This window comes from Cygnus olor, chromosome 20, assembly GCF_009769625.2.
Source record: "Cygnus olor isolate bCygOlo1 chromosome 20, bCygOlo1.pri.v2, whole genome shotgun sequence".
NCBI classification, from domain to species: Eukaryota; Metazoa; Chordata; class Aves; order Anseriformes; family Anatidae; genus Cygnus; species Cygnus olor.
The window spans coordinates 1,029,363-1,046,138 of NC_049188.1; the positions used below are offsets into that span (position 1 = coordinate 1,029,363).

At 53.3% G+C, this 16,776-nt stretch overlaps 3 protein-coding genes across 4 annotated transcripts in view; 1 reads left to right on the forward strand and 2 right to left on the reverse strand.

The window, feature by feature from the left end:
* Position 1: 1 nt before the first annotated feature.
* CCDC183 (coiled-coil domain containing 183) lies at positions 2 to 10,488 on the reverse strand. Of its 2 annotated transcripts, none has more exons than XM_040533121.1 (14): positions 10,056 to 10,488; positions 9,472 to 9,593; positions 9,253 to 9,330; positions 8,764 to 8,931; positions 8,585 to 8,689; positions 8,324 to 8,446; positions 7,814 to 7,942; positions 7,635 to 7,695; positions 7,448 to 7,548; positions 7,118 to 7,278; positions 6,447 to 6,606; positions 6,128 to 6,253; positions 5,795 to 5,891; positions 2 to 5,146 (listed from the first exon to the last, which is right to left on the reverse strand). In XM_040533121.1, the coding sequence occupies exons 1-14, from the start codon at positions 10,156 to 10,158 to the stop codon at positions 5,034 to 5,036; spliced, it is 1,647 nt and encodes a 548-aa protein (XP_040389055.1). In that variant the 5' UTR covers positions 10,159 to 10,488; the 3' UTR covers positions 2 to 5,033. The 2 variants fall into 2 exon arrangements, with proteins under 2 accessions (XP_040389055.1, XP_040389054.1); XM_040533120.1 differs by having other exon boundaries at positions 6,447 to 6,612.
* A 688-nt stretch (positions 10,489 to 11,176) lies between these two features.
* Positions 11,177 to 16,574, reverse strand: SBDS (SBDS ribosome maturation factor). The gene is made up of 5 exons (XM_040533122.1): positions 16,383 to 16,574; positions 16,025 to 16,154; positions 14,977 to 15,177; positions 14,214 to 14,378; positions 11,177 to 13,582 (listed from the first exon to the last, which is right to left on the reverse strand). Exons 1-5 carry the CDS (start codon positions 16,508 to 16,510, stop codon positions 13,454 to 13,456), a joined length of 753 nt encoding a protein of 250 aa, XP_040389056.1. The 5' UTR covers positions 16,511 to 16,574; the 3' UTR covers positions 11,177 to 13,453.
* LOC121058083 (S-adenosyl-L-methionine-dependent tRNA 4-demethylwyosine synthase TYW1-like) overlaps positions 16,503 to 16,776 on the forward strand; it is a 107,160-nt gene continuing 106,886 nt past the window's right edge. Inside the window, exon 1 of the mRNA XM_040533115.1 lies at positions 16,503 to 16,715. Within this exon, the coding sequence (XP_040389049.1) occupies positions 16,503 to 16,715 (213 nt within the window). The remainder of the gene's footprint in view (positions 16,716 to 16,776) is intronic.

A 16,776-nucleotide genomic window follows, 5' to 3' on the forward strand; every position in this document is an offset into this window, starting at 1 on the left:
GTCTGCAACCACGTCTCACTTCCACGGGCCGCGTGCGGGCAGGCGAGGCATGAGGATGATGAGGATGACCTCTCACTCCTGGCTTCTTCTTCCCTGGAAAGGTCCATCAGAATGGATTTTGGGGGGATTTCTGCCACCCCCCATGCTGCTGAAACAGACACAGGGCACCCAGACAGCGGGTGGGAGAGCTCCAGCTGCCCAAGCCCCCTGGGACACAAGGACCAGTGCCCGGTGCTGGCTCGTCCCCCTGTCACACCATGCTGTGGGTGCTCCTGGCACTGGGCACTGCTGGGAACCCCTGGGGCCTGAGCTGGGAGCATCTGCCCCACACGGCCTGCTCTGCCCCCAACCCCCCTGGCACATGGCGGCTGGATCACCCCTATGAGCACGCGTGACCAGTAATCCCAGTTTGGCTTCAGCGGGAGCTGGTTGGATGAGCTGGTAGGGAGCAGGTTTATCTCCAGCCCCTCTGCCTGGTGCCTGGAGGACCCTTGCTGGGTGTCCCCGCTCCGGTCTGCTCCCAGCCCTGTCCCCCGCCGTGCTCCATTGCCATCCAGATCCCCCTGCCCCTGTATCTGCACCCCAAAGACCACAGCTACCAGCAGGGGAGACTTTGGGTAGGCTTTTCCCCAAATCCCTCACAGGTGGGACTCAGCTCTGTGGTCTGGCTGGGGGAGAAGCCCAGGCAGAGGCTCTGCCTTTGGATGCTTGTTGCTGTTCCTCAGCTGCTGCAGGTCCTTTGGCTGCTTCTGGTCATCCTCAACCTGGCCAGGGCTGGGGCGTGCGCCAGCCACTCCTGTCCCAAGGTGAAACCATGCTGATGGGGTCAGGGCTGAGGTTCTGGCAGCCGCTTTCCTCCTTGCTTGCAGTTTTCAGACCACCTGAGTCACAGTGTATGGCACATTCCCCACCAATACTGCCCCAAACGGTGCCAGACCCCAGCCCGTGCCAAAGACAGGAGTCTTTGGGAGCAAAGCCCTGGGTGATGCAAACCTGCTCTGTAGGGCACGAGGCTTTGGTGCTGTGGGAGGGGTGCACAACGGAGCAATCCTTCCTGGATGGTGAAAGTGTCCTGGACACATGCTTGGTGCTGCCAAGACTGATCTCTCCCCTCTTATCGTGCTCTTTGGGGCCACTTTGGGCTACCCCAGGCAGCACCAGCCAGGAGCAAGAGAGGCCACGGGCCAGAGCCTCCGTGCCATGGAGCAGGAGCCGCAGTGTGCACCGCGACCCCACTGACACCTGATGCAGGGGGAAGCCATCACGTCGCTATTCAGGGGGCAAAAAAGTCAAAAAAGTTCAAAAGTCATCTGCATAAATGTCAGTCATTATAATATCAAAGTGAAAGGGAGAAGTGCTTGAGTTCCTTTGGATGCAGGAACTTGCCTCCTGCAGCTCCTGAGCAGCCCTGCCCTGGTGGCCCTGCCCAGGGCAGCCAGCGCAGCCTCTCGTGGCCCCAAACCAGCTGACTTGGCCTGGTGCCCCTCACCCCGGCCCTTTGCTTGTGTGCTCAGCAGGAAAACCCCAGTGCTCAGGCTCTGATAACAGTTCCAGCCTGTGCCTACCCTTGGTTCTGCTTCATTCCATCTGATTTTGATCACATCCTTAAAAGAAAAAACAATTCCACCCAAAACCCAGCCTTCCCACAAGTGTTTCCAGGGCAGAGATATTTTAGTGCGGCGAATTCTCTGATGTGCATTCTCTGATGTCCTATTTTAGGTCCCTCACCAGCGCTGGCACCGCCTGCAGACAATCGTGCTGGAGCTCTCCAGCCCTTTGGCAATAATTGTGGTGGGAGGAAATGTTTCTCTGGGCGGCAGAGGAAATCTCTCCACTCCTTCCAGGGCTGTGCTATCTCCATGCCTGCTGGACCCCCTGCCAGCACCAGCCCTTCCCTCCCAGAGGCCAGGCGGGCACATTGCCCTCCCCGGGAGCACCCCTGCATGGTTCTCCTGCCCCACGGCCTCTGTGGGGTGGGGACAGTGCCCTAGGGCATCCGGATCTTGAACCCAGGAGCCAAGCCGCTGCTCTGGTTCCTTCCCACTCCCTCTTGCACCTTCGCTTCGGCAGAAGGGGTTTAAAATTGGGGTGCTGGGATCCACCTGTCCAAACAGTGCCCAGCCCATGTCCAGCTCCATCCATGGTGGCACTGAGGTCTGTCTGCGAGCCTATGAGCTGCTGGCTCGCAGCACAGAATGCCTTCCCCTTGTTTTTTGGCTGTTATAAAGGTTTGGGATGCTGCGTCTGAACACAGCCAATGAATGCTCGTGATGAGTCTGGTTGCCTCTGTAAGTTCCTCTCCAGACCTGGCGGTTTCGGCAGCCCTGTAGCCACAAAGCCATGGCGTGCCGTCACTCTGCTCCCAGGAGGCAGCCAGTGCGCCCCAGAACCGCCTCGCACTCCTCAGGGCGGGACACAGCCCCGGTTCTCCAGAAAATGAAGAAGTGTTCAACATGTTTTGTGGTTTCTCTCTTTCTCACATCCAGAATAGAAAAACCAGAGTAAGAGCTTGAAACTTTTTCTTCAGCTCTGAACTCAACTGAAGGAAGGCCCTGGCCTAGCTGAGTGATCTGGCTCTGCCTCTCACCAAATACCTTTTGGAGGCTGAAGAAGAGGGAGAGGAAATGTGTCAGACTACGGGAGGTCTTCTCCAGAGCTTTCCAGTGTCCTTTCCTGCTCCTTTGTGCATCAGGACTGAGTGCAAGGGACAAAGCACCATCACCATGCTCTAAAAAGCCTCTCTTTTTAAGGGAGCTCCTTCAGAAGGACGTGAGGCTATCAGGAGCTTCTTGAGAGGAAAGCACCCCCAGCAGCTATGTGCATAATTCTGAAGTACCTGATTAAGTTATTTTTACCAAATGGCTTCAAACCGCTCACGTTTATTGAGCAGTGGGGTGCCTGCTGTCTAACAGATGCGTCCTGGAGGTGCAGCTTCTAAGCCAGCTGAGACAGAATTAATGCTCCATACTTGTGCTGTGCTAGATCTTGTAAAAGCAAACACTGGAGTTCCTGTTGGTTCCTGCAGCCCCATTGTAGTTAAAACTGCTGGGCAGCCACTTACACGGCCTTGAAAGAGAGAAGGAACAGATGCTTTGCACAAAAGCCCATGGGTGGGTGGATTTTCCGTGATTTCTCATCAACAATGCCACCACTACAGCTGCGTCACCCCAGTGTTGTGGGGTGTGAGTGTACCAATCTCAACATCAGCCTGGTGGGCTCTGGAGACGGGGCCCTGCACAAAAAGCAGAGATGTTTTCTGCTCAAGTCGGGGTTGTTGGGCAAGTATTTGGCTTCCTAATTCTCTATTTGAATAGAGCCCACCAGTACGGCCTGGCTAAGGCTCTTCAGACCCTGGGTGTGGAGATCGTGGACGTGGTTTCAGTGGTCCAGCACCATCCAGCCCTGCTGCTTGCTCGGCCCCTTGATTGCAGACTATTTTCTGGTCCAGACCCCAAAACACACACCCTGGCTGTGGTGGGCATGTGAGAACGGGACTGGTGTAATTATGCAGAAGAGTGTGCCTATGTGGCTATTGATTCTGAAAAGCTCCATTAGATGCCTTCACTGGCAAATTGTGCTATTTCTGGAGCTTCCTTTTAAAGACAAATTAGGCTGTGCTTTTTGCAATATATTCTCTATATCTGCAGTCTCACAAAACCCACCAAGAACACTTGGTGTGACCTGCCCATCCCCTGGGAGGCTCAGCAAAAACAGCCCTTCCCTTCTGCACAGCAATGAAGTCGCAAGTGATGTCAGCACCAAGTGCAGACACCACGTGGAAATGACAGTGCCGATGTCCCCCTGTGGGCTGGAATGTGGTGTCACCAGATTCTGGGTCACCAGAAGGGAGTACAGGTCCCTGCCAGAAGCCCTTGGTGCTGGCTGTATTTGGGGAAACAGCACCATCTATTTGCAGCATTGTTTTATGTGTGCCTTTGCTTGCAGAGAAGATGATGTGTCCTGGTAGGGCCAGGTGCCTACAACCCACCACCAGGCTTGGCAGGGCATCCTCTGCTCTCCAGGTCCCACTGGGTTCGATGTCACCTCCAGGCACCTCCCTGCAGCGCAGAGCTGATGCCTGGAGTTCAAGGCTGTCAGCAGGGGCTGAATGATGTGTGCATAGGCCACAGGGGAGGGAAGAGGCACAAGAGGTGCAAGAAGAGGTTGGACAGCCCTAGTCTGGGGACTTCATCTGATGTTTAGTTCCTCCTTCTCGAGGCAGGATCTGTCCCTCCTTCCCCATGCACCTGTCCAGAGGTGCCATGCCCACCCAGGCTGCCCCACCACCCATACGCTTCCCCCCCCAACTGTCTCGGAGCCATGGGACAGTGGGAAGGTCATGCAACCAGGTCCATGCTGGGTGGCCTTGTGCCTAGTGCAATTCCATTAAATCTAACCCAGTGGGTAGGTCAGCTCCTACTCTGGAACCTCACCAAAAAACCTGAAGGGACCAAAAGCGTGACCTGGTGCCTTGCAACTCTGGGACTCCTTGTAGGTGGTACCAACCCTCCTGAGCTGCCGTGTCCCCATCCATCATTGCCATGTCACCATCCAACCTCCTGCAAGGAGCCACCATGGGATTAAATCAGTCACAGGCAGCTTTCTTCTATGCTTCAGTGCATGACTTCAAGTCCTGCTGCCTGCTTGGGCACCTGCATGCTTAGGTGCCACTACCTGTTTGTTCTTGTCCCAGTGTGTGGCCTTGGCTCACTGCATAGCCTTTTGGGGCTGGGGTTGACCAGAGACCCCACAGTGGAACTGGCCCTACAGGATCAAGGGGGAAGAAAGCCAGCCTGCCCATGGCTTTGCTCCAGGGGGGAAAACTATTCCACCACAGCATGTCCCCAGCTCGTCCCCAGCTCTGTAGGGTGAGCAGCAGGTGAGGGCAGTGGGACAAGACCACCTCCCAGATCCCCCCCCTTCCAGCCTTACCACAGGCTTAGGAGGGATGAAAAAGCTCTGCTCTATTAAACCTGCTGGGAAAAGGGCACAGGGGGTGGTCTGAGGCATCAGGAGCTCTGGGGGAGCAACCACTACTTCCTCTTGCCACTTTTCATCTTGCTTTCGATCAGGTGCAGCCCTTGCTTCTTGATGTCCTCCCGGGTGAGAACCAGGCCGTGGTCTTTGTCAGCAAAATCAAAGGGATCTGTGGCAGAGAGCAGGAACAAATGGGCTTAGTGGGGCTGGGAGGCCACCTCCACCATACCTGTGTCCCCAGGGAGAGCCTTCACGTCTCGGAGGGTTGTTGGCATCTCCAGCACAGGCACTGTCAACTAGATTTTCCATTCTCAGCATCCACTGGCAATGCCACCCCCATCTCAGTGGTTCATCTCTGACTCTGCTGGGGCTTTCTGTAAAGGTCTGGAGCTGTGAGGTGGTGGCCACATCTCCCTCGTTGTGAATAAAGAGGTGGTGAGCTGCTGAGCACTCAATCTCGTCTAAGAGCATCTAACAGGAGGCCACAGACAGAAACAAGCACTGGTCCTTCTTCCCTGCCAGGTGATTTAGGAGACTCTCATTTGGCTGGTGAAGACCCACAGCACCTCTTGATGTGGTTCAGCACTCACCACCCCACCAGCTGCCTTTGTTCTCTCCCCCATACCCACCAAAAACAACCACCCATGCTCAAAACCTTGGAGACAGCCAAAGTCAGCCCCAGGGTCTGGGGACAGCGCATGGGTTGGGATCAGCTTGTGAGCTGGGGTCCGCTGGGACAGTGGGAGGCAAAACAGGACACCCAGAAGTCCCATGGGCTGGGGCAGTTGCTGTGGGACTTGTCCCCGTGTTCTCCTACCTTGGACCACAGAGCCTATGTCCTCCAAGGAAATCTTCAGGTTCTGCGGCTCTCTCGCGGTTGTTTTCTCCAGAAAATTCCTGACCTTCACAAAAGTCTGCGAAAGATGTTCCGGGGTAATTGCTGAAGGGATGGTGGGTGTTGCAACCTCAGGGGTGTCCCACCTTGATGTCCCCCTAGGGAAGGGGGCACCCTGCGGTGTCCAGCACTACCCCGGCCCTGCACCAAGGCCACCTCCATCCTCCCATCAGGGAGGACACCCTGAGACAGGCCACCCAGAGGAGCCATATGCAGGGCCCCAAGGACCACAGCAGGGACAGGGCCCCTGCGCACCTCGTTGTCCTCGTCAGGGCTGTAGCTGTGGACAGGCAGGGAGACCACCCGCTGCACCAGGTGCTGCAGCTTCTGCTCGCAGTACTGCAGCTTCTCATCCACCCCCTTCAGCTCGATGGAGACATCCTGGGGCCAGAAGGAAGAACAACATTGACAGGGATTACGAGTTGCTTGGGGTGATGGTAGCAGCTCCAAGTGTCACTGGGATGCCCCGTAGCACTGCCATGGGTCCTGTGCTGGGGAGGGGACACACAGTGGGGACAGGCAGGACCTGCTCCTGGTGGCAGCTGGGTCCTGAGCTCCTTGCTGCACCCTGTACCTGCTCGGGTACATCGATGCCGTACAGGCGGATAAAGAGGTTGTCGATGCCATTTTCAAACAGGAGCAGGAGCTCCTGGTTCCTCAGGGACTGGGCTTGTGCCTGCTCCAACCGGGCCTCCTCCTGTTGCAGGCTTGTCCTCAGCTCTGCCTCCAGCCTCCTGCAGCTGACCAGACCCACACACGTCTGTATGGGTGCCCACGTGCAGAGACACCCCAAAAGTGTTGCAAAAACTGCCCAGGTAGGCCCACGCTGTGGAGTGGATGCTGCCTGCACTGCAGCTCAGGCCTGGCAGGGAGGACATGTCCTCCACGTGCCCTGCTGGGGCAGGCTGGGTCTGAGAGACACCTCCACCGTGTGGCCTCAGGTCCTGTTATCACCACCATGGCTCTGGACAGGAGGATCTCACTCATCCCTCCTTGCCCCATGTCCCTGCTGTCCTGGGGGGACTTTGGGTGCTCTGTCAGGACCAAAGCGGGGAGCACCCTGCTGAACGCAGGCCCTAGTGCAGGAGAGGTGGGCAGCTGAGGGGGACAGAGGCAGGGTGGCCTGTTGGGACATGAATGTCCCAGTGCACGCATGGCAGGAGGACGTGGCCCTGCTCCCCAGGGATGTGCTGGATCCTGACCTGGGCCCCCAGGAGGCCCTCTGCAGCCTGAGGCCAGCAGCACCTGATGGCACTTGGGGACTGGCGAAACTTCAGCTCTGCCTGCTTCAGCTCCAAGTCCCTCAGCATGTCCTTCAGCACCTGCTTCTTCTCCTCACACGCCCTGATGTGCTGCTCCAGCTCCGCCGTGGACTTCTGCTGTGCCAGCAGCCTGCCCGTGATGTCCTGCCCAGGGCACAGCACGAGGACTCAGCCCGCAGGGCCCAGGGGGTCGGAACCATGAGCAAGAGGGGCTGGCTTCAGGGGGCTCGGGAGAGGAGCCCCTCGATGAAGCCCTGAGCAGAGCAGTCTCAGCTCCCCACGGCTGGGTGTTCCCAGGTGGGATTTCCCTCACCCAGAGGCAGGAGCACTGCACCGCAGCCTTGGCCTTCTCCACCTCTGACGTCACCCGGGCCTCGTGCTCGATCTGGGACTTGGTGGCCTCCAGCTTGGTGCCTGGGCAGAAGAAAGGGGCAGGGGAGGAAGGAGGCTGCCTCCTCCTCCTCGGGTTCCCCAGCCCCTGCACCCCTCCAGGCACTCACCCAGCAGCGAGTCCTGTGGCAGCAGGGAGGGGAAGTCCACGGCCAGGTCGTACCTGGCTTGCTGCAAGGACACTCGTTGTGACCCCCTGAGCTGCTGGCACCTGGGGAGGGTGGCCCTGCGGCACACCCACCCCGGGGGGTCTCAGCACTGCCCCCTGCCCCAGCTCCCACCAGCTCACCGCTCTCAAGTGCTTTTCACTTGCATCCTTGAGCCAAAGTCGGTCGATTTGCACCTTTTGGGCAGCCAGGGAGCAGTGCCTGAGCTCTCTCTCTGCGAGGAACTCTGTTTCCAACTTGGCCAGCTCCTCCTGGAGCACATTAGAGTCAGAGAGAAGGGAGAAATGGCTGTCAAAGCTGGGAAGGACCTCCGTGGGCCAGCTGGTATCCATGGATGGCCAAAATTGACCTCCTGGGCTACACAGGAAATGAGTACGGAGGGCATGGAGGGCTGGAGGCTGGAGCAGGCTGACTTCACTGTCACCAGTGCTCCCAGCAGGCTGTCTCCAGCCCCAGGGCCACAGAGAGCAGGATGCTGGAGGAGCTATGGAGGCATCTGCTTGTTGTGGGCAGGTCCAGCTCAGTCCTTCTGCAATTTACTGCAGGAAGATGCACCAGCCTGGGCACGTGGGGCTGTTTTTGTTGGACCTCTGTAGGCTTTGAAGCATGTAAGAAGTCCCCCAGCTGCTCACCTTGGTTATGTCATTGGCTTTGAGGGCATCCAAAGCCATGACCTCCATGTCCTCCAGCTCCCCATGGTACACCCCGGCCATCCCGTGCAGGAGGTCCAGATGCAGAGGCAGGTAGGCCAGCTCCTGGGACACACAGAGCCACCCCGCGTCACCTCTCCGAGTCCCAGGTCAAGCCAACCTCAGCAGATGGCCCAAGGCAGAGCCCAGCCACGGGGCACGTCCGTCGCAGTGCTCTGTGCTGGCGTTACGGGGACAGCCCACCTTCTTGAGGACATCCCGCACTGCCAGGTACAGCAGGGTCACCTTCTGCCCGGTGTGGACTTTCAGGAGCATCTTCTCAATGCTGTTCTCCAGCTGGCGAATCACCTGCGGGGCAGGACACAGGGTGGCGCAGCATACCAAGCCCGGGGAGCTCGGGATGGGGAAGGGGTGGCATGTACCTGCACCTGCTCCTGGAGCCGCTTGTCATCGATTTTGACATCCAGCAGCTGCTGCAGCCGCTGCTGCAGCTCGTCCTGGGTCCGGCCGCGCTGCCTCACCTCATACAGCAACGCGTTGCAGGCGTTCACCCGCTTGAAGATGCTGCTCTGGAGCTTCTCCCGGGCACCCTGGGCAGGCAGGTTGGGAGGGGATGGGGACCTGCCTGGGAAGCTCATTCCAGAGCAGAGCCGGGGACCCGGGGACACTGGGAAATGGTCACTGCCGTGGCACGGCTGAGGGTGGGAGAGCTTTGCCCTGGGAGGTGGGGCAGGGCAGAGGGGGTGCTGGTGTCCACCCACTGCAGCTGCAGATTGTTTCTGATGGGATGTGACCTGTGAACACCCCAGGTCTTGCAGCCACCACCGGGGGGCTGCTGGCCCAAAGGCTCCTACAAGTGTCCCTTCCCAACCCCTGCCAGCAGCTGGTGCCAGTCAGGCCCTGCCCATTACCTCCACCGTCTTGCCAGCCAAAACAATGTCCAAGTTCTTCTCTGCTCTGCAAGCCTTGGAGATGATGAGCTGGTCATGCTGCAGGCAGGAGAGGGCAGAGAGAACATCAGTGCCAGGTTGGGGACTGTCACATGCTGTTGTTGCCCCATGGGGCTGGTACCTGCTCCTGGAGAGACCCAGCAGGGGAGCAGGGGCACAGCTGAGGGGATCTGCAGGTACCTTCTGGGCAATGCCCAGGGCATGGATGTCCTCCTGCACCATCCCGCGCAGCTGGGGGAGCAGATCTCTGTTCTGGCTGAGCTTTTCCTCAGACGACTGCGTGAAAGACTTCCTCCCTTGCTCTAGAGGACGTTAGAGTGCTCTTGGTGCCATGCAGGATGATGTCCTGTTGCCAGGCTCTGGCACAGGACAGCCTATCCTCACCCACTGCTGCTGCCCCCTTTTGCACAAATGCATCCCCTCTGCCCCAGAGGCTTGGGCAGTGGGAAAAAGCCAGGAAGGGACAAAGACATTGGGCCAAATCCCGCCTCCCCAATGCCTGGGCAGCCACACGCTCGGCTGGTCCCACCAAGCAGGAAGGGAGCAGCCCCGCTGGGGACCCGATGGCCCCTTTCTGCAGGGGGTCGCATTGCTCAGGGGACCAGGCAGCCACTGCAGGCCCCATCCCAGTGCGGCTGCCACCCATTTGTTTTGGCTGCCACGCTGGAGACCAACATCCCAGCGCACCCCACAAACCGGACACATCCCTGCGCCCCGAGGGCCCCCCATGCTGGGTTGTGCCCGCGAGGCCGAAGGAGCAGCACCTTGCAAGATGATGATGTTGCGCAGCTCCTGGGTCTGCTGGCTGATGTCTGCCCTGCGGCTCTGCATGGTGCCAGCAGTCCGGCCTTGAGCTTCGGCGTGCATGCGGCAGCTGCTGCGGCCCCTCTGTCCGGTGGTGCCACCGCCGGTCTGTGACCTCGGACGGAACTGGCACCACGGCTCCTCCTGGCACCACGCACCCACACCAGCTGCCCTGCACCTCCTGGCTGCTACCTACCCCTACGGCGTGGCCACGGCCACCCACAGCCCCCTCTGCCCCGTTTCGGCAGGGGACAACGGAGCAAGCACTGCACAATTACCCAGCCCTCCAAAGGTCGGGCAGCCAGCTGGGACCCCGCTCAGCATCCCATCGCCATGGCTACGGCAGTTTCAACCTCCCCAGCCCTGCAAACGCTCCAAGCCCCGCCAGGAATCGGGTACGTCTTTGAGGAGCTTCTCACAGCTGTATAAAGGTTGGGTCAGGAATCCTACCAGGATGGTATAGGGCTGGCTATCATACCAGGAAAGAGTAATTACCTGTTAATTTATTGCGTTCTGCAATGTCCCTCTTCCTAGCCTCAGTTCTTATCACCCACTTGTGAAATCCAATGCCTGTGTGATCATTCTTCCTTTTCAAAGGCTGTCTTCTGCCCAGACTTCAAGGGGGTACTGCCTGGCTGACCTCTCATGAACACCACCTTTACATAAGCGAAGTAGTGAAGCTTGCAAGTGGTGATATTCTTACTTGTCTCAACTGGAGTAATTCGGTGTCATTTAAACTCATGGGTTACGGACCAATCACTGCCACCTAAAGGTTTTCACAGATCCCCAGGAAACTGAACATCTCCCTCAACAGAAAGACCACAACTAAAAAGAATAGCAACATGCAGAAGACCAAAAAAATTGTTTAACTCAAGTTTTGAGGAAAATTTCAGGGAAAAAATGTGGGCATGTGTACCCAAGCCCACTACCAGCACTCACCTCAAAGCTGCCAGCTTACTTCAAACACCAAGAGGAGACTATTACTACATACATACGTTCCTTTGGAAATTTCAGTTAATAAGTCAGGAAACGACTATGTTCCTCGTTGAAATGGGCAAAAGTTGAAAACAGAAAGAACAGCTATCAATACTGGTATTTATTTTGATGCTTACCATACATTCTTGCTGAACTACAAACATGTCAAGAAATGCACGCATGTTTATAAATAAAACCAAGCTCCCTCTACTATAGAAAATCTTTAACATTTGATCTGTAGAAAAAGACTGTATAAGGAAATTGACTTTCTTGCACCAAGCTCATAAATCAGCTTAGGTTAAGCTTCTGTAACTCAAGCCATCCTATTGTGCTCTAGGTGTTGAACATATAAAACAAAGAAATTACAGAATTACGAAATCAAATATTACCAACACAATGTAATCTGAGGCTTTTGCTCAGTGTCTCCTTTGCAGATTTATGAATTACATGTTAGTTCTAAGTGCCAGTGACAAGTTAAATATCAACATCCTCCTCAGTGCTTCATAAATTGTGAATGAAGAGATGGCCATTTGAAAGACAAGCAGCTAAGGGCTTGTATACATGAGGAATTTTGCCCATCTATCCAAGCACCAGCTCTCCACATTTAAGCTGTGTCCACCTCACAAATACAGAGATTATGCCACTAAACCTTCCTAGGCAGCATTTAAACATGATGGAAGATTATCCTGGGGGCAATAGAAAGCATTTAAAGATGGATACAACGGTTCAAGAATCTCCATTTCATGACCCTTCAGCAGAACTCAGGCTCCCTAGCAGCAAGTCCTCCCAAAACATTACTAAAGAAAATTGAACCCAGCCTCGCACAAGCTCATGTCAACAGGCTGCTGCAGAAATCAACTTCAGAGAGGAAACCTTTGACCAAGGATCTAGTCAGGCGCAGAGGAGCCCACGTGCCATGTCAAATCTTTCTCCAGTTGACTCTGTCTCCCTGCATGAAATCTAGAAAATTCACATCATCTTTTAATGGTACATAGGAAAAGGTCATGTGAAAAACACAACCTAGAGGTCAGTTTAATTGTCATTTAACAGGCATGGTCACATGCTCCAAAAGTAAACAGCACAGAATGAATGTAGCACATGCTCATCTAAAACAGGGATCTAGTAGCTGGCCGCCCTGCAAATCCTGATTTGCTGCATACTGTCAGCATGGAAACAGGTATATAATGCTAAAGGCTCCCCTTAAACTCCTGCTGGCTTGCCTTTCAGTCTCCCAAGAATGTCCGCTTGGCCTGAGGGTATTTTTAGTATCTCTTTCTCCAGTTTTCATCCTCTTTTCCCCTCTTCTTTGAGATATGCAAGTTAAAAAGCATTTGTTTAATACATTTGAGACAAGTTTTAACAGAAACTTGAAGAACTATACACCATGCCTCAGGAGCTGGCTGGAAATTCTGCACATGTATTAGAAAGCAGCATGAAGAGACACAGGATAAAGGACAGCTGCAAGCATTGTTCTGCATCAAACTCAAATGCAAAGGCACACATACACACAGCTACCACGAGGGAATTCTGGCCCAACAAAAGCCTGTCTAGCACAATGGCCAGAGGCTACAGATCCGGTTCATTTCACTGCGTGAATGAGAACAGCTCAGAAATGCAGGCTGCTCCTCCAGCCTATGAAAAGCATCACCACAGCCAGGGATACCTCCTATGCTATAACAAAAATAATTATTTTATTTCTTTCTGTATCTATAATATATAAATAGATGATAATTCATTTTTATTAATGTAGCTAAATAGATTTTATGAATAAGTTATTTGGAGAACATTTTTTCTAAGTTAGTGAGTGCTGTTATATCCAGTGAACAAAATCTACAAGAATGGTCCTTTAAATTACTGTAATTATTGAGCAGCCAATTATGGAAGTATAGGTGAGTTTTCATGCCGCCAAGAGATTGGTTTACACATGATCCACATTTTGCACTTGTTTGAAAGTGAAAATGCGTCTCCCTTTTCCAAAGGTTCCTCTCCTCACGTACAACACCCACCCCTCGGTGACATATGCAATCTTCCACTCATCACTGACGATTTAAGCAAAAATGATTGGTGCCATATCAGTCAAACACTCCTCATCAGCAATCCTTAAAGTAAACCAAAGCCATAGTAACTTCCATATCAAGTCTTAACTCAATCCTCATTAGTGCAACTCTGACACAAAATGTTCCTACAGGCAAACCATTTGTAAACCAAGCAAGTGTAAAATGATAAAAAACACACTGCATGGAAAAATCCCAAAGGATTAGTGTCAGAAAGTATTTGGCAGCAAGAGATTGGAAAAAACAAGAAGGCCTAACAGAAAAGAGTTGCTAACACCAGTCATTCCGTTGAACGCTGTTAAAGTAGTACTGCATCAAAAAGGTTTTCGTTATTCAAGCTTTTCATCTCCTTCCTCCACATCCTTCAGACTGAGCACTTCCAGTGTTCCTTTCCCTTTTGTCTCACATCGGATCAGCTCATCAATCTCTCTGAAGCAGCCCGGGTCAATAAGGCACACCTGAAATATTTCACATTTAATCAGTCAAGCAATAATACTCAATTTTCATCAACAACTTTTCATGATCTAAAATTCATTTTCATTTAAAGAAAGGTATTGTTTAGTTACTATAGGGACTTGGCAGAATTGCTAAGCAGTTTTTATCAAAACTTTTTATCAAAGAAGTTTTGCATTTCCAGCACATTCAGCATGCTGGACATGATGGCTTTGACAGTTAGGTTGCTAGATTCTAACCTGTTCTCAAAGATTCTTACCAATTGCAAATTTTCCTTTACCACAAACTGCTTTTTAAACAATTAACTGACTATTGTCAAAATACAGGCCTGATCCACCAAATAACTAACAGAAAAATTCCATACATGCACAGAAACTTACGTATTTTATAGGAGAATCACTGCTAAGAGAAACTACACTGTGCTTCCCCTCAGCCTGAACCTGCAATCTCTGTACACTAAAGGCTACTTTCAAGCTTTCAGTATGATTGTGTGACATTAAAGACTACAAACCATGACTCTGATTTAGACCTGTGGCACCCTTGCAGTTTATCTAAAAAACTTCCCTATGCTAATTCTTGCTGTAGCATGGTATAGTCAAGTCAAGTATGAAACCCAAGGTCTGCTTTATTGCTTACAATTTCTAACTGATCGTGAAAGTCTTCATTCTCAATAATTTTAATCAGTGGCTTGAGCTTCTCTTTGAGTTTCTTCCCCTCCTTTGCTGGAAGAATAAATCGTAACCTCATGTGAGCACGTTCAATTTGCATGGTCTCCTTTAATTGTCTGATCACTTCTAGTGCCTGCAGATACATTGAAGAAAAAAAGAGCATTTATTCACTTGCTTAAAAAGGCCACACAGATCAAAACCTCAATTTTTCTGCACTAGCTTCAGACATTTCTCAGTACTGTTCACCGGTACTCTGCTGCAGGAAGAGATTGCAATTACGCTAGTTTGCTAGACTAAAAAGAAAAGGCAGAGTTATGGCTGATGGTGGTCACTTCAAATACTGAAAAAACACGCCAGAAAGAATGTTAAATAGGAAATAATGTTAAATGACAGTCATCCTACAGAACAGTAGAAACCCATATGGCTCAGATGTACAGACTGATTTACTATCTCACTTGAAATAAATCATAAAACATTTATTTCTGTTCCAGGCATATCACTGATGCTGCTTTAATTAGTTTTTAATCTTTCTCCCTTCACTGAACAGTTAAGAGACAAACTACAGGAGCTTCAGAAGCTGCTTGTACTCAGCATTCAGCTGCCAGCCAGCCAACTAATCGTTCTGCCAGCTTTTGACCACAAGGCTGTTTTCATTCCTATGCGAATGCTCAGAGAAATTACACTTGATGACAACACCTCTGAGCACAAGCTGACTTTGAGAGAATACTAACCTGTTGCTTTGTGCTCTTGTTTGGTTTGACGGAGTAGTGAATATCCTTCATGGCTCTCTCTATAAGGATTACTGTGTACGGCCTCTTTGTCTCAGGATTCACACATTTGTCAGCCACAATAGTAGCTATGTCTCTAAACATCTGCTCCAGCTGCGTCTGTCGTTCTTTGTCTGACACCTGCAACTCCCCTTTTGATAAAATCTGCAGTTAAAAAATAAAGAAATTGGTTAGCAAGTGTTGCAGATCTGGCAAAAAATTGAAAACCCTTGCATGATAAATTTAACAGTTGCTTGAATGGTTTGGTTAGACATGAAATGCTGAAAAAAAATAACCGTATAAGAATGTATATTGTTACAACAGACAACACTGGAAAGATGTCAGAAAAAAACCCACAACCAACAAACACCACAGAAGCACTAAACTACAAAAAGAAAGGCACAGGTTTATTTAAACTGTCATCACCCACAGCAAGCCCACAATCCGTAACATGCCAAGAAGAAACTAGATTTGTTCTTAACATTTAATTGGACTCTCCAAAACAAGTGACTACCCTTTTCTTTTCTCTGCATCCTTAATGGCGGATCTTTGATGGTAAATTCTTCAAGGCTCATCTGGGTCTGAAGAGATCAGCGCATTAAGGCTGTATGCTACCAGAGAATCATCTAGGTTGGAAGAGACCTCCAAGATAACCGAGTCCAATCTCTGACCTAACGCTAACAAGTCCTCCACTAAACCCTATCACTAAGCTCTGCATCTAAACGTCTTTTAAAGCTCTCCAGGGATGGTGACTCAACCACTTCCCTGGGCAGCCTATTCCAATGCGTAAATGCATGAAATGCAGAAGACTTAGATGAATGTATAATATTTAAGAGAATACCAGAGAGCTACCGCCCCTCTCTATGCATTTTTTAGCGAACAAACAATGATTTCACCCACAGCAGCACTGCGAGCCCTCCATTAACCAACCAACCTCCCACGTCTGCGCGGCGTTCACGTCCCCCAGCCGTAACAAGCCCTGTCAGGGCGTGCTGCGAGGCGCAGGACCTACCATCTTACAGATTTCCGTCTGGTCATCCGTCCCGAAGGCCCGCACGAGATCCTCCTTCCTCGCCACCTGCCCTTTGGACACGTTGACGAACACCGTGTGCGTCTGCAGCACCTCGTCCAGGTCCTTCTCCCTGCCAGCCGACCGCAGCGTCAGGGGGCGGCGGGGACGGGTCGAGGGCAGGGCCGAGCCCGCTGACAAGACCCGGAGCGGCCCGGGGGATTCCCCCCCCGCCACAACCGGGCCCCATGGAGCCCCCCTCAGAACCGGACCCCCTCAGAGCCGCCCCCCCTCGCCGGTCCCCGCGGGCTCTGCCCCCTCACAGCCAGCCCCTCCCCCCCCCCCGCCAGCCCGGACTCACGCCCCGCTGCGCCAGCCCATGACTTTGTTGCGGTAGCAGGCGATCTCGAAGCGCTTCCCACCGCGCCGCGCCCGCACCACGGCCACGTTGGTGAGGCGGATCTGGTTGGTGGGGGTGAAGATGGACATGGCCGAACCGCCGCCGCCGCCGCCGCCTGGCTGCGCCACACGACCCCGCGGGAGGGGCGGCGAGAGGCGGGGCCGCCCCGCTGTGCACGGCCGTTGGCCGCCGCGCCGCCGTCCCCGCCCGGTTGTGGGACGGCAAATGGCGTCCGGAGGGAAACGGAAGGGGAGGGGGCGAGGGGCCGCGGCCGCGTGGGGTCGGAGGGTGGAGGTACGGGGGGGGATGCTGGGGGCCCTCGGCGGGGTGATTAATGGTGGGGGGTGGGCTTCGG